Source organism: Anguilla anguilla, chromosome 13 (assembly GCF_013347855.1).
Source record: "Anguilla anguilla isolate fAngAng1 chromosome 13, fAngAng1.pri, whole genome shotgun sequence".
Taxonomy (NCBI): Eukaryota; Metazoa; Chordata; class Actinopteri; order Anguilliformes; family Anguillidae; genus Anguilla; species Anguilla anguilla.
In genome coordinates, this window is record NC_049213.1 from 4,388,243 (window position 1) to 4,409,818 (window position 21,576).

At 48.3% G+C, this 21,576-nt stretch overlaps 1 protein-coding gene across 2 annotated transcripts in view; it reads right to left on the reverse strand.

Moving 5' to 3' along the window:
• col2a1b (collagen, type II, alpha 1b) overlaps positions 1-21,576 on the reverse strand; it is a 77,100-nt gene that overhangs the window by 13,045 nt on the left and 42,479 nt on the right. For both annotated transcript variants that reach the window (XM_035386850.1, XM_035386851.1), the window contains 18 exons: positions 21,194-21,247; positions 19,074-19,172; positions 18,222-18,275; positions 17,194-17,292; positions 16,016-16,069; positions 15,140-15,193; positions 14,114-14,167; positions 12,933-12,986; positions 10,705-10,749; positions 10,515-10,613; positions 8,047-8,154; positions 6,211-6,264; positions 5,464-5,517; positions 5,276-5,329; positions 5,047-5,100; positions 3,984-4,091; positions 2,412-2,465; positions 1,223-1,276 (listed from right to left, as the gene is read on the reverse strand). In XM_035386850.1, the coding sequence (XP_035242741.1) occupies positions 1,223-1,276; positions 2,412-2,465; positions 3,984-4,091; positions 5,047-5,100; positions 5,276-5,329; positions 5,464-5,517; positions 6,211-6,264; positions 8,047-8,154; positions 10,515-10,613; positions 10,705-10,749; positions 12,933-12,986; positions 14,114-14,167; positions 15,140-15,193; positions 16,016-16,069; positions 17,194-17,292; positions 18,222-18,275; positions 19,074-19,172; positions 21,194-21,247 (1,206 nt within the window). The remainder of the gene's footprint in view (positions 1-1,222; positions 1,277-2,411; positions 2,466-3,983; positions 4,092-5,046; positions 5,101-5,275; positions 5,330-5,463; positions 5,518-6,210; positions 6,265-8,046; positions 8,155-10,514; positions 10,614-10,704; positions 10,750-12,932; positions 12,987-14,113; positions 14,168-15,139; positions 15,194-16,015; positions 16,070-17,193; positions 17,293-18,221; positions 18,276-19,073; positions 19,173-21,193; positions 21,248-21,576) is intronic.

The following is a 21,576-nucleotide window of genomic DNA, read 5'->3' on the forward strand; positions in this document are numbered from 1 at the left end:
CTGGTAGAGTTTGTGCTCCTGTTCTCCCCCATTGGGGCGTACAGTGTACTTTTATTATTATTTCATTCCAGCCACCAGCCACAGTCAGATGACTGAGGACCCTTCATCACTGGAAAGGTTTCTGGGGATAAGATGCTCTGTACAATCCACAGGACGTCTGCAATCAGTGAAGCACACTGTTCTGCACTTGGGCTGCGATGAGCACAATCAGACCAACCAATCAGATTGCACAAGGGATCAGCCAATCAGGTGTGTACACTTCAGCCAGTCAGGACCATACAGTTCAAGTCATCAGTTGCACAGGGGTCAGCCAGTCAGGCTTGTACAGGTCAACCAATCAGGTGCACAGGGGTCAACCAATCAGGCACATGTAGGTCAACCAATCAGGTGCAGAGTGGTCAGCCAATCAGGTGCCTACGGGTCACCCAGTGGTCACCCTGCTTCTTTGGCTACACTGGGCAGAGCAACAGGACTCCCTCTGGAGTGGATCCTCCCAGGGCCCTATATAGGCCACTGCTGATCCCTACAGACTGGCACAGTATGACGGACAGGCCCTGTATGATTGACAGGTCACAGTATGACTGACAGGCCCTGTATGACTGACAGGCCAGAGTATGATTGACAGGCCAGAGTATGATTGACAGGCCACAGCATGACTGACAGGCCACAGTATGACTGACAGGCCACAGTATGATTGACAAGTCACAGTATGACTGACAGGCCCTGTATGACTGACAGACCACAGCATGATGGACAGGCCACAGTATGACTGACAGGCCAGAGTATGATTGACAGGCCACAGTACGATTGACAGGCCAGAGTATGATTGACAGGTCACAGTATGACTGACAGGCCACAGTATGATTGACAGGTCAAGGTATGACTGACAGGCCACAGTATGATTGACAGGCCACAGTATGGCTGACAGGCCAGAGTATGACTGACAGGCCACAGTATGATTGACAGGTCAAGGTATGACTGACAGGCCACAGTATGATTGACAGGCCACAGCATGACTGACGGGCCACAGCATGACTGACGGGCCACAGTATGACTGACAGGCCCTGTATGACTGACAGGCCAGAGCATGACGGACAGGGAGAAGGGGAAATGTGCATCATATTTTCCACAGGCTGGTCCACAGTGTGCGGTGCTGTGCGTTTAACGCACTCGTTTACTCTAGAGAAGAGAGAGATGGCTGAGGAAGGGTGACAGTACTCACGTTGGGGCCTGGAGGTCCGACTCTGCCTGCAGCTCCAGGGAATCCAGTAGCACCCTAACCACAGAGAGAGGGAGGGAGGGAGAGAGGGCGAGAGAGAGAGAGAGAGAGACAGAGAGAGGGAGGGAGAGAGGGAGAGAGAGAGAGAGAGAGAGAGAGAGAGAGAGAGGGAGGGAGAGGGAGGGAGAGAGAGAGAGAGAGAGAGAGGGAGGGAGGGAGAGAGAGAGAGAGAGAGAGGGAGGGAGGGAGGGAGGGAGAGAGAGATTTTGAAATAATAATAATATTTTTTTCCATTTGATCTTTTAAGCAGTGATGTGGTCGGCAGTACTGCTGGTGTCCCAGGCAGTAATCTATCCCTCATTAGAGGGGAAGAATGTAAACCAGCAGCACTGCTGGCCTCCGGGGCCACATTTGAATACCCCTGTTTTTTAGTATTCGTATTTTTCAGCTGAATGTGTTGAGTGTGTAACACATACCTGTAGTTATGCTCGGTGTGTAACCCCAGTCATACACTCCTGTGTGTAGCTATGCTCAGTGTGTAACCCCAGTCATACACTCCTGTGTGTAGCTATGCTCAGTGTGTAACCCCAGTCACACACTCCTGTGTGTAGCTATGCTCAGTGTGTAACCCCAGTCATACACTCCTGTGTGTAGCTATGCTCAGTGTGTAACCCCAGTCATACACTCCTGTGTGTAGCTATGCTCAGTGTGTAACCCCAGTCATACACTCCTGTGTGTAGCTATGCTCAGTGTGTAACCCCAGTGACACACTCCTGTGTGTAACTATGCTCGGTGTGTAACCCCAGTCATACACTCCTGTGTGTAGCTATGCTCAGTGTGTAACCCCAGTCAAACACTCCTGTGTGTAGCTATGCTCAGTGTGTAACCCCAGTCATACACTCCTGTGTGTAGCTATGCTCAGCGTGTAACCCCAGTCACACAGTCCTGTGTGTAGCTATGTTCAGTGTGTAACCCCAGTCATACACTCCTGTGTGTAGCTATCCTGATCAATCACAAACTCCTGTGTGTAGCTATGCTCAGTGTGTAACCCCAGTCACACACTCCTGTGTGTAGCTGTGCTGATCAGTCACACACTCCTGTGTGTAGCTATGCTGATCAATCACACTCCTGCGTGTAGCTATGCCTGTGAGTTGACTGCTGCTGTTAACCAATCAGACGGGGTTTTACTCACAGGTGGGCCCTGAGCTCCGCGGGCACCTTTGGGTCCAGAAACACCGGTGGGACCCTGCATTGAAGAAAGAGGAGAAGACAAACGTCAGAAGGTCGAAGAAAGAGACGCGTCAGTCGCAGGAAGTGACACGTCAGGCGAAGGAACCGGGGGGGCCGACGACGAGGAGAGGGTTCCCCTCAAACGACGGAACTTTCAGAGTGAGACAGAGCCGCTCTAATCCTCCCATTCTCTATAATCACAATCAGGGAGCGATTGAAATGCAAATGCCCTTTTTTCGACGTCAGCTGCAGCTTCAAACTTAATATCGTACCAAAAACGAAACTTTTTTGAGTCAGTGGTTCCCAGCATGCAGAGAACGCAGTTTTCCAAACTGATCTCAGAAGGATCCAAATATGTGTGTGTGTGTGTGTGTGCGTGCGTGCGTGCGTGCGTGCGTGTGTGTGTGTGTGTGTGTGCATGTGTGTGTGTGTGTGTGTGTGTGTGCGTGTGTGTGTGTGCGTGTGTGTGTGTGTGTGTGTGTGTGTGTGTGTGTGCATGTGTGTGTGTGTGTGTGCATGTGAGCTCCTGTTTCAGCCCGCAGTGGCATAACCAGTGCTGTCAATCTGCGGGCATAAAGTTGTACTCGCAAACGGGGAGCAGCCATGTCTGCACACGAGACATTACAGGAAAGGGGGCTCACATCATAGATTACTACACAGTAAAACATCCGCTGTTACATGTGAGTCCGACAGGGACCGTATGTGTGCAGCTAAGAGTTGATTTAACGCCGAACATTTTACTGTGTAGCTAAGGAAAGTAAAAGTCCTCCCCAGCGTTTTGTTCCAATCAGCTGGATTTGCTAATTAGCACAATTCCACAGCCAGCAGGTAGAAATAATTAGTGAACTAATCAGTTGGCTGAGATCATGGGTGGAGGAAACACGTGGCAGGGCTTTTACGTTCTGACCTCTGGACTTTCCAGCTCTGTATAAGCAGAATAAAAAAGGTGGCAGACGGTTAATAAATCCAAATTTCTGCAATTTCTGCGGCAAGAAAACAACACTCAAGAGCCTGGACGAAGTCCTTGTTTGCACAGCCGGTCGGATTAATGCAGATTAATAAAAGTACGGATATGTACTGATAAAGCAATCAGTTTCTCTTTGCTCAGGTGGTGCATGTAAGACTTAATGAAATGACTGTTCAGGATAAAGATTTTCAATGCTACTAATAGCCTCTCAGCTGGAGGTCAGTGCTGCATTTATTAACCATTTATTTAACCAGGAGGGACATCTGAGACTAATACTCTCTTTCACAAGATAGACCTAGCCACTGATAAACAGTATTTTGCACATCAACCAGCAATTCATATAGAAATGCACAATTTACGCTAGTGCATAGCAGAGGATCGACAAGCTGTCGAAGTGACGCTAGAGGCAGGAAGTTGTCATGTTTTGGAACGTTGACAGGGATTCCAGAACCTGAGAATGTTCCTTTATTTCTGCAGGAAGCATCATGACTAACGGCCCTTTCCCCACTACATGGAGTCTGTGCAAAGCGGGTGGGGGGGGTGGTGGGGGGTGGTGGGGGTACTCACGGAAGGTCCGGGGGATCCAGAGGGACCCTGAGGACCAGGGGCACCAGCGTCACCCTTCTGCCCGCCCTCACCCTGCTCTCCCTTGGCTCCAGGCTGGCCATCGGCACCCTAGGGAGGGGAGGAGAGGAGGAGGAGAGGAGAGGAGGAGAGGAGTTCAGTCTCCAGCTGCTTTTGTAGTCAAACATTCTCCACTTCCATCACTCACAAAACAAAAACAACTGACACGAACACTGCAGAAAACAAAAAACAAGAACAAAAAAGAAAGAGAACAACAAACAAAACGGCAATACGGACTCTCAGAGAAAACCAGAATTTCGATCAGACAGATGCGTGATAAAATATCATAATCGCAAAAAAGTGCTTTGACGCGTGCTCTGTATAGAGACCCACGGCGGGAGCGCAGGCCGGTCAGGCGAGCGCTCCGCTCTTGTGCTGCGATGAAACCGAGCGCTCGTGCTGTAACCCAGCCGCGCTCACGACGTCCTGCGTCAGTACCAGCACGTCCTGCGTCAGTACCAGCACGTCCTGCGTCAGTACCAGCACGTCCTGCGCCAGCACCAGCACGTCCTGCGCCAGCACCAGCACGTCCTGCGCCAGTACCAGCACGTCCTGCGCCAGTACCAGCACGTCCTGCGCCAGTACCAGCACGTCCTGCGTCAGTACCAGCACGTCCTGCGTCGGTACCAGCACGTCCTGCGCCGGTACCGGCACGTCCTGCGCCAGTACCAGCACGTCCTGCGCCAGTACCAGCACGTCCTGCGTCGGTACCAGCACGTCCTGCGCCCAGTACCAGCACGTCCTGCGCCAGTACCAGCACGTCCTGCGTCAGTACCAGCACGTCCGCAAACAGCGGGTAAAGGAGCGGTGTCTCTCCAGCGATCGCTCTCCCACTCCCACCATCAATAAAGATTGACGGGCATGGTCTGAGACCGATTCGATTACCGTCCTCGGGCCACGCGTTATTGGCTATCGGCCAGACCTTTGCTGTCCTAACAACGAGAACATTCCGATTACACGCGTGTGACCTCGCGTCCTTAAAAGGGTCGATGAGCGGGGTACTTACAGGGGGGCCGGCGAAGCCTGCAGGCCCGGGGGGTCCGGTCTCTCCGCGGTCACCCTGAAAACGACCGCAGACAGAACATTAATTCTGCGTGTGCGTGTATGTGTGTGTGTGCGTGCGTGCGTGCGTGCGTGCGTGCGTGTGTGTGTGCGTGCGTGCGTGCGTGTGTGCATGCGTGCGTGCGTGTGTGTGTGTGTGCGTGCGTGTGAGAGAGAGTGTGTGTGTGACTTACGGGACCACCACGGGTACCAGCAGCTCCAGGGGGCCCTGAAGGGCCAGACTCTCCCTGGGGAGGGAGAGGAGAGAGAGGAGAGAGGGAAGAGAGAGGAGAGAGAGAGGAGAGAGGGATTACTCATCCTGCCAGTGACAGACACTCAGACCTGTCCCAAACTGAGCCTCATAAAAAGGAGTCATTCTTACCTTCTCCCCATTAGGACCGGACGGGCCTGGAGGGCCAATGGGACCAGTCAAACCCTGGAGGGGCAGAGAAAGGACTGTCCATCATTACAGTCAGATATCTGCACACATCTCTCACAAACTCAACCAATATCTGCATACATCCATCACAAACATAACCAATATCTACACACATCTCTCACAAACATAACCAATTTTTACACACATCTCTCTCATAGTCAATACCTGCACACATTTTGCTCAAACGTAGGATAAATATACACACATTGCTCAGGCCAACCAGCCATTAATGCTCAATCTGAAAAAAACAAACGTCATTTCAGTTTCTAAGAGTCCGGTTTTAGCACCTGCATGAATTGAAAAATATGGCTGAATTAAAATCAATATGAAGACGCACATTTTGCTCTGTGTGATCTATAAGCTTGTGTAAGTAATGCGATGTAAAGTCTGCTTTCCCTTGAGTCCAGATTTAAAGATGAGACGTAATTTCCTCAATGGACTCAAAACTGTTATTACGGAAGCAGCCGTTTATATTCATTCATTAACTGTTGCTTAGATGCGGACCGTGTAATCGGTAATCATTAGCGTTCTGTTTTAAATGAAAACGTGCTCATCTCCTGTCGCTTGCTGTTGCGGTTTATGCACTGGTTGCAGAGGGACAGGGAGCGAGTTGTTAGGGGAGGGAAGGGTCATGTGACAGAGCGCAGCGGTGACGAGGACGCGGCGGAGGCGGGGCGGGGCGATACTCACTCGGGAGCCGTCTTTGCCGGGAGCGCCCTCTGGTCCTTTCTCGCCGTTGTCACCCTGCGGACGGGAGACAGTACCCCAATTAATCAAACCCCGCTTATACAGGGACAGTACCCCAATTAATCAAACCCTGCTTATACAGGGACAGTACCCCAATTAATCAAACCCCCCTTATACAGGGACAGTACCCCAATTAATCAAACCCTGCTTATACAGGGACAGTACCCCAATTAATCAAACCCCGCTTATACAGGGACAGTACCCCAATTAATCAAACCCTGTTTATACAGGGACAGCACCCCAATTAATCAAACCCCGTTTATACAGGGACAGCACCCCAATTAATCAAACCCCAATTATACAGGGACAGTACCCCAATTAATCAAACCCCAATTATACAGGGACAGTACCCCAATTAATCAAACCCCGCTTATACAGGGACAGTACCCCAATTAATCAAACCCCAATTATACAGGGACAGTACCCCAATTAATCAAACCCCACTCATACAGGGACAGTACCCCAATTAATCAAACCCCGCTTATATGGGGACAGTACCCAAATTAATCAAACCCCAATTATACAGGGACAGTACCCAAATTAATCAAACCCCACTCATACAGGGACAGTACCCCAATTAATCAAACCCCGCTTATATGGGGACAGTACCCCAATTAATCAAACCTCGCTTATACAGGGACAGTACCCCAATTAATCAAACCCTGCTTATACAGGGAAAGTACCCCAATTAATCAAACCTGCTTACACACGAACAGTACCCCAATTAATCAAACCCAGCTTATACAGGGACAGTACCCCAATTAATCAAACCCTGCTTTTACAGGGACAGTAACCCAATTAATCAAACCCCGCTTTTACAGGGACAGTACCCCAATGAATCAAACCCAGCTCATACAGGGACAGTACCCAAATTAATCAAACCCCGCTTATACAGGGACAGTACCCCAATTAATCAAACTCCACTTTTACAGGGACAGTACCCCAATTAATCAAACCCTGCTTATACAGGGACAGTACCCCAATGAATCAAACCCAGCTCATACAGGGACAGTACCCAAATTAATCAAACCCCGCTTATACAGGGACAGTACCCCAATTAATCAAACCCTGCTTATACAGGGACAGTACCCCAATTAATCAAACCCTGCTTATACAGGGACAGTACCCCAATTAATCAAACCCTGCTTTTACAGGTACAGTACCCCAATTAATCAAACTCCACTTTTACAGGGGCAGTACCCCAATTAATCAAACCCTGCTTTTACAGGGACAGTACCCCAATTAATCAAACCCTGCTTTTAAAGGGACAGTACCCCAATTCATCACCCCCCCCCCACAGGGACAGTAATGTCTGTAAAATAGCCCTACCCATCTGCTATCACAATGGGACACCAGAGCTGGCCATTTGAATATTTGAGTATCACATGTATAATTTGGGGGAATGGCACTTTAAACACTAAGAGGGGAAAAAGAGTAAGACAGAGGCTGTTTGGGGGCTGTTTGAGAGTATGAGTGAGAGTATCTGAGAGTATGAGTGCTGATCTGTGGCCAGTTTTCCCCAGTTCACATCCTGACCTCGTCCATTACGGACTGTAAGGCGAAACTGATCCCAGGTCAGTGGGATGAATGGAGGTGAACACAGGCTGATCTGATCTGTGTCAGAGGGGAACGGGCGAGAGTCGAGTGCCAGCTAAGCGCGTGTGCCAGCCCAGTGTGTGTGCCAGTCCAGTGTGTGTGCCAGCCCAGCGGGAGCAGCGGTCGGACTCGGGGGGGTGCCACATTCCGACTCGCGGGGGGGGCGGTGCAAAGGGTACTCACTCTGTCGCCTTTGGGTCCTGGGATTCCGGAAGCTCCCCTCTCGCCGGGCATCCCCTGCAGGCCAGGGGGGCCCTGGGCACCGGGGCCGCCCCCGGGGCCAATGGCACCCTGCGAGAGAACCGAAGTCATCAGCCATTTAACTACAGGAGGAGCAGACAGAGCATCCTCCCCTTCTGAGAGAACTACAAACACCAGCATGCACCCCACTTCCTCATGTAGTCCTGAGTGGCGAGCACTGCGTTCAAAACAACTCGGAATTAGTAAAAAAAAACAAGATCCGACTTGTGAAAAAACCATAATTCAGTGGAACTCTGAATTATAGTTTGGATATTCGGGCATCATTTCATTTTAAAAACAATCTCCTCCGTGGACATGCCATATTAATAAAGGCATTTTTATATTTATACTAGAGAAGAGTGCCTTCGTTTCTTTTTTGCTATCAATCCATGAAGAGCCATTGGGACTTTCAGTTTGACGTGGTCACTAGATTCCATTTACTGTTCACCCTGCTTAAAACCTTCACCAGTCTTCCCACAAAAAAAAAAAACAAAAAAAAAAAAAAAACAGTTTGGAAAATATCTGTATGCGAAGTAGATGGTAGTTAAACCATGTTATAGCTATATTATTGCAGTACATTTTATGAAATGGAAATGTGTTTTATTTGAATGAACATAAGTTGATGTACTGGAAATGCATTTCATATGTTGTATGAGTTTAACTGGAGGACTGAAATGCTCAGTGTCCGTCCAGGTTTTTATAAGAACCCCGGTGTGATCTGCTCTGAAAAGCAGAAAGAGAGAGAGGTCGCTGTGAAAATCATTCTGTTTCCTTTCAACAACAGCGCTGAAAAAAGGCAGCGCTCCTATATTTAACCCCCCTAACTGGGTATGAAGCTTTATGTGATGAGCTACCAGCTGCCATGTTTTTGGGATGGGGGACACGTGATTCTGCTGTATTAGTTTTATTTACTACATCTATTTCAGTGAGCTGAAATAGACACAATGGTGCTGCTGCACTTAATTGGGATCCACACAGAGTTTATAATTTCTGCCTAGCACCATCTGTCATCACTGGAAAAAAATCTATATTTTTTCAACAACCACTGTGGTATTTTTCCCAATAATTTACAGATAATCAGGTGTGTATTATTTTTAATACAAAGATTTATGAGTGTGTGGAGGCGCCTGTCAGGTACTGTAATGGGGCAGGGGGCCAGGTGTGTAAGTTCAGACTCGATGCCCTCCTGGATCCTCTATAGACTTTAGGTCATGATGAGCCTTAAATGGGCAGAATGGCCTGTTCTCCTCATCATGCATTCTTATGGTCTTATATTCTAGATGGACTGAATGGCTGACTGGGACTGGGCCAGTGGGGTTGACTGGGACAGGGCCAGTGGGGATGACTGGGACAGGGCCAGTGGGGATGACTGGGACAGGGCCAGTGGGGTTGACTGGGACAGGGCCAGTGGGGATGACTGGGACAGGGCCAGTGGAGCTGACTGGGACAGGGCCAGTGGGGTTGACTGAGACAGGGCCAGTGGAGCTGACTGGGACAGGGCCAGTGGGGATGACTGGGACAGGGCCAGTGGGGTTGAATGGGACAGGGCCAGTGGGGCTGACTGGGACAGGGCCAATGGGCCTAACTGGGACAGGGCCAGTGGGGTTGACTGGGACAGGGCCAGTGGGGCTGACTGGGACAGGGCCAGTGGGGCTAACTGGGACAGGGCCAATGGGCCTAACTGGGACCAGGCCAGGGTGCTGTAATGCACAGTTAAATGGAAGAGCCATTAGCTCAGCGTGTGGAAGAGTGGATAATCTAATATCTGTTTCACTGGCCCATACAGCAGCCAGAGGATACGCTTAAAGGATGGTGGCCAGGTGCCAGGATAGCGCTGTGCATTTCTGATAATAAAAACCTTCCGGTACATTCTCCCGTGTCGCTGACAGATTCACAGTCCATTGGCGCCCAGTTGCATTTCAATTCGGGTCAACTTCAATTCATTTCATCCTCATCAAACATCATGAATCTTTCTTATAATGATGAATTGAATTTTAATGGATTTCCTGACTTGGCTGATTTGAAATGCAAATAACCGCAGACCTGGCGGTCTGGCACTTTGCCCTGCAGGTTCTGCGTGAGCGTTCGCGGTAAGAGATGGAGGAGTTCTGCGTGAGTGTGTTCGCGGTAAGAGATGGAGGCGAGCGTTTGTGGTAAGAGATGGAGGTGAGCGTTCGCGGTAAGAGATGGAGGAGTTCTACGTGAGTGTGTTCGCGGTAAGAGATGGAGGCGAGCGTTTGTGGTAAGAGATGGAGGCGAGCGTTCGCGGTAAGAGATGGAGGAGTTCTGCGTGAGTGTGTTCGCGGTAAGAGATAGAGGCGAGCGTTTGTGGTAAGAGTTGGAGGTGAGCGTTCGTGGTCAGAGATGGAGGTGAGCGTTTGCGATAACAGATGGAGGAGTTCCGTTCTCACCTTGGGTCCGTCAGTCCCTGGAGTTCCGGGCAGACCGCGGGGGCCCTGCAGACCCTGGGGTCCAGCGCCGCCTCTCTCTCCGGGGAAACCGCGCTCGCCCTGCAGGGTGAGGGAGGACACAACAGCGGGCGGTTATTCGGGCGCCCGATACCCAAACCTTAAAATACCGCACTGAGGGGCGGAAACTCACTCTGGGACCTGTAGCGCCAGCTGTTCCTGCCTCTCCTGGCACACCCTGTGGAGAGAGAGAGAGAGAGAGAGAGTTTATGATATAATTAAGTCAATATACTCAGAAAATAAATGCGGAGTGAAAGTTGGTGACCAAAGAACAGAGTTCTTCGCACCAAAACAGGGAGTAAAGCAGGGCTGCAGCCTGAGTCCAACACTGTTCAATATTTACATCAATGAGTTAGTGGTGCCGCTGGAACAGTCTACAGCCCCGGGCCTCCTCCTACACGACACAGAAGTAAAATTCTTTCTCTACGCAGATGATCTGGTTCACCTGTCACCCACTGAAGAAGGGTCACAGCAGAACTTGGCTCTGCTGGAGGATTTCTGTCAGAACTGGGCCCTGACAGTGAACTTAAAAAAGGCCAAAATAATAATCTTTCAAAAAAAAAAGCCAGATGTCAGGAAAACAGGTTCAAATTTTATCTAGGCATCACTGGCTTAGAACACCCTGAATTACCCCTACTTTAGTCTGATAATTACAGCACCAGGGAGCTTTAGCATGGCAGTGAATGCATTAAAAGAAAAAGCTCAAAGAGCACTCTATGCCATAAAAAGAAAACTTTGTTATACAAATTAAAATCTGGTTAAAAGTCTTTGATAGTGTTATCCAGCCCATTGCGCTGTATGGTATGGGGTCCACTCAGCCAGCAGTACTATTCGAAATGGGACAAACATCCAAAAGAGACCCTGTATGTAGAATGTAAATTTAAAAACATTCTGCATGTGCAGTGCAGAATTAGGCCAGTATCCGTTAATGATTCATATCTTAAAAAGAGCATTAAAATTCTGGATGCACCTTAATTCAAGCCCTGAAGACCCATTACAATTAAAGGCAATGAAAGCCCAAGAGGCCAGTCATGAAAAGAGCCCTCTCACTCAGCTGGTAATGGAGCTGACTAACCCATTAACCCAACTAACACAAAACACAGACCAGCTTCATACCAACACTGCTTACCAGAGTAAAAAACAGACCAAAATCTCCTATCTGGAATATTGGTATTAAGTAACCAAAACACAAAACAAACTTGATTGCTATAGGACCCTAAAAAGAGAATACACATTAGCTGAGTATCTCTTCTATGTTAGAGATACAAAGCAGAGGCAGATCCTGAGTACAGGCTCAGTGACCACACCCTTGCAATTGAAAAAGACAGACACCGGAATACATGGTTACCAAAAGAAGAATGTATATGCGGTCACTGTAAGACAGGAGAGGTGGAAACAGAGATGCACTTTCTCCTACATTGTACAAAAAAAAGTTATCTCCGATTAAAAAAAACTTCAACTCACAAACAAATGAAAATAAATTACAAATCCTGCTAGGAGAAGGGCCAACACTATTATTATTATTATCATAGTGTTTGTTGTTGTTATATATAACAATATGTTAGATGTTGTTATAAGATACAATAATTGTTCTGTCAATTTATGTTCATGCTCTTTTCATATTTCTATACTGTATGTATGCTTTGGCAATAATTACAAATTTCATGCCAATAAAGCATTTTTTTATTTGAATTTGAATTTGAGAGCGAGAAAGAGAGAGAGAGACGGAGCGAGAGAGAGAGAGAGAGACACAGAGACAAAAAGAGAGAGAGAGACAGACAGAGAGATTGTGCTAGATATTCGTTATTCAAGCACATAGCTCAATTGGCCTCCATATGTCGGCAAAAGTAGTGATTGATTATGGCTCTGTCGATGCCGCTGTTCATTGCCCTTCTTTTTTTAAACCTCGGTATTGGCTGGGGCAAGGCATCGATATCTGCGCCCGTCTTCTGACCACGCTCATTCCTCATCACTTATAGATTATACACACAGCCGGACCTCTAAGATCCTCCACCGAGCTGCCGCCCCACTGACTGCTCAGCTGATCACACGGTGTGTGACAGGCGGGCAGGAGGGCGTCATTGGATGGGGGATGCCATAGGCCATTTGTGATTGGTCGTGACTGACCGTGGGGAGCGCAGGAGTGAGCTGCATGACTGGTCAGGACGTTGGTTTTTTAAAATAATGCAGAACAAACACTGACCTATTTTTGCATAAGTGTGTGTGTGAGTGAGTGTGTACGCGTGTTTGTGTGTATATCTGTGTGTGTGAGTGAGTGTGTATGCGTGTGTGTGTGTCTGTGTATGTGCGTGCATGCGTGTGTGTGTGTGTGTGTGTCTGATGGCCGTAGGCAACACTCACCTGATCACCGGGCTTGCCTCCTTCACCTGGAGGACCTGGGGGTCCAGGTAGACCCTGCAAAGAGGGACAGAGAGAGAGGGGGTTAAAAAATCACACACACACACACACACTTGCGCACACACACGCACATGCACACACATACTCACACACACACATGCACACGCGCATGCACACACACGCTCACAAACACATGCGCACAAACACATGCGCACAAACACACACACATAAACACACATGCACATGCGCATGCACACAGAAGCTCACACACACACACGCTCACACACACACACGCACACACACGCTCACACACACACACACATGCACATGCACACACGCTCACACACACACACACACACACACATTTAATAACAGTCATATCTAATAACTGTGAGTAAGGCAATAATATACTCCAATATCTTATAAAATTTAGAAATTATGTTGATCAGCGGTGGATGGGGGGTGTTTATAAGAGTGGGGAATAAAAATTGGAAAGTGTTTTTTTTGTGGTGGGGGTGACTGTAATAGGTACTTGCCGGGTCGGGGGGGTGACTGTAATGGGTACTTGCCGGATGGGGTGGGGAGGTCGACTGTAATGGTACTTGCCGGGTGGGGGTGACTGTAATAGGTACTTGCCGGGTGGGGGGGAAGGTGACTGTAATGGGTACTTGCCGGGTGGGGTGGGGGGTCGACTGTAATGGTACTTGCCAGGTAAGGGTGACTGTAATGGGTACTTGCCGGGAGGGGTGGGGGGGTCGACTGTAATGGTACTTGCCAGGTAAGGGTGACTGTAATGGTTACTTGCTGGATGGGGGGTTGTAATAAGCTCTGCATGTGGGTCCTGAGAGGGCATATATCTGAACTCTAAGAGACTGATGGCCTATAAAAATACAGTCATGTGACCCAGACGTGAAAGGAGGTGTTGAGAGGATGACCTGTGTCACTCTGTGCTCTGTGAGGGATATTTAGGGGTGACCTGTGTCTCCGCTCTGTGAGGGATATTTAGGGGTGACCTGTGTCACTCTGTGCTCTGTGAGGGATATTTAGGGGTGACCTGTGTTACTCTGTGCTCTGTGAGGGATATTTAGGAGTGAACTGAGTCCCTCTCCGCTCCGTGAAGGATATTTAGGGGTGATCTGTGTCTACGCTCTGTGAGGGATATTTAGTGGAAAGTGGAAACTCACTTGGAAGCCGGAGGGTCCGGGCTGTCCCTGCTCTCCTCTCTCTCCCGCGGGGCCCTGTGGGTGATGGAAACAAGAGTCGGTGACCATGGCGACCGTGGTGACCGTGGCGACCGTGGCGACCATGGTGACTGTGGCGCACGCTCTGAAGCATCACCGCCACTAACGCCATCTCACAGCATCAGCCACCAGCCCTACTGGGGCCACAGTGACTATTTCTGAGATAACCACAGCGCGTTCATCCGTTACCCTGTCAATACATTTAAAATGATACTGCTCAATCAAGCGCCTCACTTAATCTCAATCTCAGTGGGACTGTGCGGAATGTGTTGGCATAGCAATGAGCCACAGTGACATGGAGCAAAAACCTGGGAGACCTAGAAAGTGTTGTTATTAAACAATAGCTCAGGGCCATGGGTATCGGTCAACTTAAAAACTGCTTCTAACTCTTTAACCAGGACAGCAAGGAGAAATCAAAAGAAGAATTACTTTAATTTCACTGCTTTGCTCAATAATAAAGACTCAATGATGGTGGTTTTGGACGTGGTTAGCCCTGCAGGTTTTAAGCTATGATGCTAAACCAACAGCCGGGTTGAGCTGTTGGCTAGCGGTGGGTTTGCAACCACCCGACCTGTACTGTGAGAGAAACTATGGTCTGCCACCCGATCAGGGAAACTGCTGAATCAGCTAAAGATTGATTACATTACATTACATTTATTTAGCAGACGCTTTTATCCAAAGCGAAGTACAAAAGTGCATATCATGGTCATTGGACAACTACAAAACACCGGTTCAGTAAGGTACATTACTAATTTCGTACAGCTAAGAACACGGTTCAGTTCACACAGTGAACATTATTCTGACCTAACTTATGCTAAGCCAAACTAGGGAATGATAGAAATGAAGAGAAAGTTGAGAAGTGCAGATCGTCCTGGCCCCCGGGGTGGAGGGGGGGCCAGGGTGGAAGGGGGGTGGAGGCGGGGGTGAGGGGGGGGGGGGGGGGGTGGGGGCGGGAGTAGAGAGACTTACGGCAGGTCCAGGGGGTCCGCCAGCACCGGTCTCCCCATCTTTACCGGGCAAACCCTGCAGAGAGAGAGGCACAGACCCGTCAGACCCGGCGAGGAGGGAGTCTGCCGCGATTACCGCTGAGCGCTAGGCTATGCTAGCACGACTCCGGCAGCTGCGATTACCGCTGAGCGCTAGGCTACGCTAGCACGGCTCCGGCAGCCGCGGTTACCGCTGAGCGCTAGGCTACGCTAGCACGGCTCCGGCAGCCGCGGTTACCGCTGAGCGCTAGGCTACGCTAGCACGGCTCCGGCAGCCGCGGTTACCGCTGAGCGCTAGGCTACGCTAGCACGGCTCCGGCAGCCGCGGTTACCGCTGAGCGCTAGGCTACGCTAGCACGGCTCCGGCAGCCACGGTTACCGCTGAGCGCTAGGCTACGCTAGCACGGCTCCGGCAGCCGCGGTTACCGCTGAGCGCTAGGCTACGCTAGCACGGCTCCCGCGCGTTCGGCTCCATTAGAAACCCGCTGCTTGATCAGCGGCAGCACGAGCGTCTTAAGAGCGGGCTGATGAACCGCTTCGCTTCTGTACCTGGCCCCGATGTTTAGTGCTTGACCTTCGCTATCCGTATAGGCTAATGACGCCCCTCATCCCTCCCTCAAGAAAACCTGATTCAGACAGCGGCACAATCACTTCACTTTGGGGAACGTAAGGACGTGGGGAATCCTCCTGGTAACGGTGCAGGTTTCTGCTGTATTTTCCGAAGGAGACGGGCAGGAGATATCAGCCAGGCTGCGACTGGCCAGCGGGGAACGCTCCATTTTCCTGATAACCCCAGATGCGCGGGAAAAGGACTCGCTAAACGCTCAGAGAAAGACGCGATGCTGCGGGAAGGACTTACTCTCAGACCTGGAGCTCCAGCCAGTCCCTTCTCTCCTGGTTTGCCAGCCTCGCCCTGGATGGACACACACAGAGACAGCATTACAACTCATCCACACAGCATTACAACTGATCCACAGACCCAGCATTATAACTGATGCACAGAGACAGCTTTATAACTAATCCACAGAGACAGCTGTATAACTGATCCACAGAGACAGCTTTATAACTAATCGACAGAGACAGCATTATAACTAATCCACAGAGACAGCATTATAACTAATCCACAGAGACAGCTTTATAACTCATTCACAGAGACAGCTTTATCACTAATCCACAGAGACAGCTTTATAACTAATCCACAGAGACAGCTTTATAACTCATCCACAGAGACAGCTTTATAACTCATCCACAGAGACAGCTTTATAACTAATCCACAGAGACAGCTTTATAACTAATCCACAGAGACAGCTTTACAACTCATCCACAGAGACAGCTTTATAACTAATCCACAGAGACAGCTGTATAACTGATCCACAGAGACAGCTTTATAACTAATCCACAGAGACAGCTGTATAACTGATCCACAGAGACAGCTTTATAACTAATCCAGAGACAGCTGTATAACTGATCCACAGAGACAGCTTTATAACTCATCCACAGAGACAGCTTTATAACTGATCCACAGAGACAGCTTTATAACTAATCCACAGAGACAGCTGTATAACTGATCCACAGAGACAGCTTTATAACTCATCCACAGAGACAGCTTTATAACTGATCCACAGAGACAGCTTTATAACTAATCCACAGAGACAGCTGTATAACTGATCCACAGAGACAGCTGTATAACTGATCCACAGAGACAGCTTTATAACTAATCCACAGAGACAGCTGTATAACTGATCCACAGAGACAGCTTTATAACTGATCCACAGAGACAGCTGTATAACTGATCCACAGAGACAGCTTTATAACTGATCCACAGAGACAGCTGTATAACTGATCCACAGACAGCTGTATAACTGATCGACAGAGACAGCTTTATAACTCATCCACAGAGACAGCTTTATAACTAATCCACAGAGACAGCTGTATAACTCATCCACAGAGACAGCTTTATAACTCATCCACAGAGACAGCTTTATAACTAATCCACAGAGACAGCTTTTTTATTCTTTTAAAGAAAAGCGAGCTCACCGAGCCACCCTTGGGGCCTGGGAAGCCCATCACGCCAGGCTGCCCGCGGGTTCCCTGTGGCCCCGGGGGACCGGGTCGACCGTCCTCTCCAGCAGCACCCTGCAGGGACAGAGAGAGAGAGGGAGAGAGGGAGAGAGGGATAGGGACAGAGAGAGAGAGGGATAGGGACGGAGAGAGAGAGGGATAGGGACGGAGGGAGAGCGGGTCATAGGGATAGGGATGGAGGGAGAGAGGGATAGAGACAGAGGGATAGGGATGGAGGAACAGAGGGTCAGAGGGATAGGGACGGAGGGAGAGAGGGATAGAGACGGAGGGAAAGCGTTTGGGTCCGTTAGTCAGAACTGAACCCTTTCATGTGCCAGCATGTGAACAGCCCTGCTGTAAGGGGCGGGGCACGGAATTTACTAGACCCCAGACATGTCTCTTTTTTTACGCAGAAGTCATTTGACATTTCACAGTGGTTGTACAGCAGTACCGTACGTGTAAACAAACATGCACAAGAAAATATCCAGTGTAACTTCAACTCTAACGGAGCATGTATGAGTCTAACAGGGACCATACGCACACTGTTAGAACTGATTTAACACTTATTCGAATATTTTACTGAGCAATTCAAAGATATATGCTAGACCACTGGCACAGGCACGGCCTTTGGGTAAACTTATTTTACATTGGCCAGTGTTGAATAATTGATGCAGGATCCACCCTGGAGATATTGTTAGCTAGCATCTGTCAGTGCATGCATACAGAGTGCTCGCCTCTGTGCTACGCATAGCAATCATCCAGACGTGCTGTGTGTGGTGGTCAAATGTCAGCCCTCTACTAATAATGATTTCAGAATATATATGACAGCAACGCATCCTAAACAATTTGCAGGGCTCATGTAGCATCACTTCTGAACAGGTACAATTACAGGAAATAAGTGACTTATTCATCTAACTGGTCTAAATTTGAGTTTGCATGAGCCAGTAGTGCACGGCACTGCCGGAAACAGACCAGAGGAAGGAGCACAGGAGAGCCATACTTACAGATGGACCGACTTTCCCTTGAGGACCAGCATCACCAGGGCGACCAGTAAGACCCTGTTTAGAGAATGCAGAGAGAGAGAACGATCTGATTGGTTAAGAATGTTACCCCGTTAAAGCAGTGCAAAGCAAAAAGAACTGCAATGAAGCAGTGAAGTGCAGCTTACTTCCTGAAGAAAGAGAGAGAGACACACAAACAACAGAGGAAAGAAAGAGATAAACATAACAGAGGAAAGAGAGAGAGAGACACACAACAGAGGAAAGAGAGAGAGAAACACAACAGAGGAATGAGAGAGAGAGAGAAACACAACAGAGAGGGAACAGACAGAAAACACAACAAAGAGAACAGAGAGAAAAACTGAACCAGAATCATGACGAGGGCACTGAACCAGAGAATAAAGTGAATTACTAAGACTGTGTTTGCGGTGCTGCAGTTATCAACACTGGGAGTGTTTCTTATACTGCTGCATGCACAATATTTATTGTGTTGTGGCTCTACGTTGGTAGAGTTAGGCTCTATTAGAACTTCAGCGATGCTACAGGTGTACTCAGGTGTATCTCAGGTATAAGACCTATGCAACTGCTGCTCAGATAACACATGGATGCACTTACGTTACATGTAGAGTCATGTAATGTCATGAATGTAATGCAATGCAATGAATTTAACACAATGTATTGCAGTGCAAAGTAATGTAATGCAATGTAATGAATGTAGCGTAATGTAATAAATGCAATGAGATGTATTGTAGCACAATGTAATGTAATGAATGTAATGTGATGTAATGTCGTCCAATGTAATGCAATGTAATGAATATAGTGTAATGGGACATCAGTGAAGGTACGAAAGTGACTTACTCTTGCACCTGGCAGACCAGGCTCTCCAGGGCGTCCTGGGTCACCGTTGGCTCCCTTGGGCCCAGACACACCTGAGGGGCCACGCTCACCTGGAGCCCCCTGAGGGAGAAGCCAGAGAGGAAGAGGGGTCAGACTCATCACCATCATCATCATGGTCCTCATGATCATCATCATCATCCTCATGTTATTGGTCATCATGATCACCTTCATCATCATAATCATTATCAACATCACAGTCAACATCAGCAACATCATCATCACCATGGTCTTCATGATCACCTTCATCATCATCATCATCATAATCATTATCATCCTCATCCTCATGTTATTGGTCATCACGATCACTTTCATCATCATAATCATTATCAACATCACAGTCATCATCAGGATCATCATCATCATCATGGTCATCATGATCACCTTCATCATCATCATCATCATCGTCGTCATCATCATCATCATCAAAAAGTTATGATCATTGTCAGTTATACTTATTGTGGTCAACATCATCGTCGCCATCATCATCACGCATAACGCAAGGATTGGATTGGCTGCTCATGTCATTCTCTCCACACAGAATTACAGGGGTGACACGGAAGTACTGCTGCCACCTGGAGTTCGGATGGGGCAATGGCGATTACTCCTCGGGCTCCTGTGACGGTTCTAATCGCGGCAGTCTAATTTGCACGCGCGGGTCACGTTAGATCAAACGAGAGTTTTTCTTGCATCCAATTTGTCTTTTGTGCGTCTCCTCTTCCCACCTATTCACCTCGATGAGAAAGAGGGTGGGCGGTCCTTTGATATGCAAGTTGGGTCCTTTAATTGGGCCAAGCCACTCTGAGCTGAGCGACCACATCACACCGCCGAGAGTGCCGTGCACACCGCTTTGATGTCACGCCCATTCACCCTCAGTTATGGTGAACGCGGGATTCTGGTCTGGAACAGGCAGAGGCTGGAAGCTTGAATAATTAACCCAAATGAACTCTCTGCATTTTCATGTGCCAAACCCCTTCCCATGGCTAACGGGGGCTTCGCTGGGTTCTGTCCTTTGATAAGATCTCATTCGATGTACCGTACTCTTTCTGCCGAGCTCAGCGCGCGATAACCCTGCTCAGAAAAACACAGAGGTGTACCGCTCCAAACTACACCATCTCTACTGCTACCTTTCAGTAGTCACACCCATTTCAGGCTTGTCGGAGAGCAAATATTCAATGTATTGTGTGTGTGGGTGTTCGAAAACACAAAAGACTGACAACTGAACTGGTTGATATCACAGTCATCCCCTGATATCAACATCTTGAGCCAAGTAATTTGAAATGCTTAGTCAGGAGTACAATTCCTGTAGATTATGACAATATGGAAAGAAACATCTATGTTCAGCAATATGCAGAAGCAAATTTTGCTTTTATATGATTCTAAGCCTTCATTAGTAACCTACATGACCTCTTTAAAATTCTCAGGGGATTGACTGGGACCTTTTCCAATTTATTCAGCACCAGAAGTGTTGAAAATATGCATTTGACTCAGGTTTGGTTGTTGTAACACTCCAGTGTGTAATTTAAACAGTCTCTTCTCATATATTGCAAGTGCATTTTATTTATCCAATTTTTCAGGTAGAAATCTTGGTAATATGATGAAGAGTAGACAAGGTACCTGATAGGCTAGGTGAAGTTTTTGATTGGTTAGGTTAGGTTGCTGATTGGCTAGGTGATGTAGCTGATAGGCTAGGTGAGGTTTCTGACTGGCTAGGTGATTTTTCTGATTGGCTAAGTGAGGGTTTTGATTGGCTAGGTTACGTTGCTGCTTGGCTGGTTGAAGGAGCTGATAGGCTATGTAAGGTTTCTGACTGGCTAGGTGATGTTTCTGATAGGCGAGGTAAGGGTTCTGACTGACTAAGTTAGGTTGCTGATTGGCTAGGTGAGGTAGCTGATAGGCTAGGTAAGATTTCTGATTGGCTAGGTGAGGTTTCTGATTGACTATATGAGGTTTCTGATTGCCTAGATGAGGTTTCTGATTTGCAAGTTGATGTTTTTGATTGGCTAGGTGATGTTTCTGATTGGCTAGGTGAGACTTTCACCTGCTCATGCTCTATAGATGTGGGCACACATGGAGAGGCCTACCTTAGGACCAGCCAGACCATCCTGACCTGGGAAACCACGGTTACCGGGAGCACCCTAAAAGCAAGGTGAGAAGAGAGGAAGTGAGGTTAGAGGCGGTGAAAAGTAGTGTTCCAGTGCCCTACGGCCAAACATATGCAGCTGTGTCTGTATATTAGACTCTGCACATGGGTTTCTGTGCATAATACTAATCATGAAATTCAAGTTTCCCTCTAGTCTAAATCAGAAGAACTCCACAAAGAAGATTAGGTTTAAAAGGAGGTGCTTAAATGTCCAAAACTAATAGTCAGAGCCATTACAGAGGCTAATTGAATTAGAGCAAGGATCAGTAACTGAAAAACTTTCAAGGCTATAACATCTGCTGGTTTTAGGTGCTTCAGTGTCCT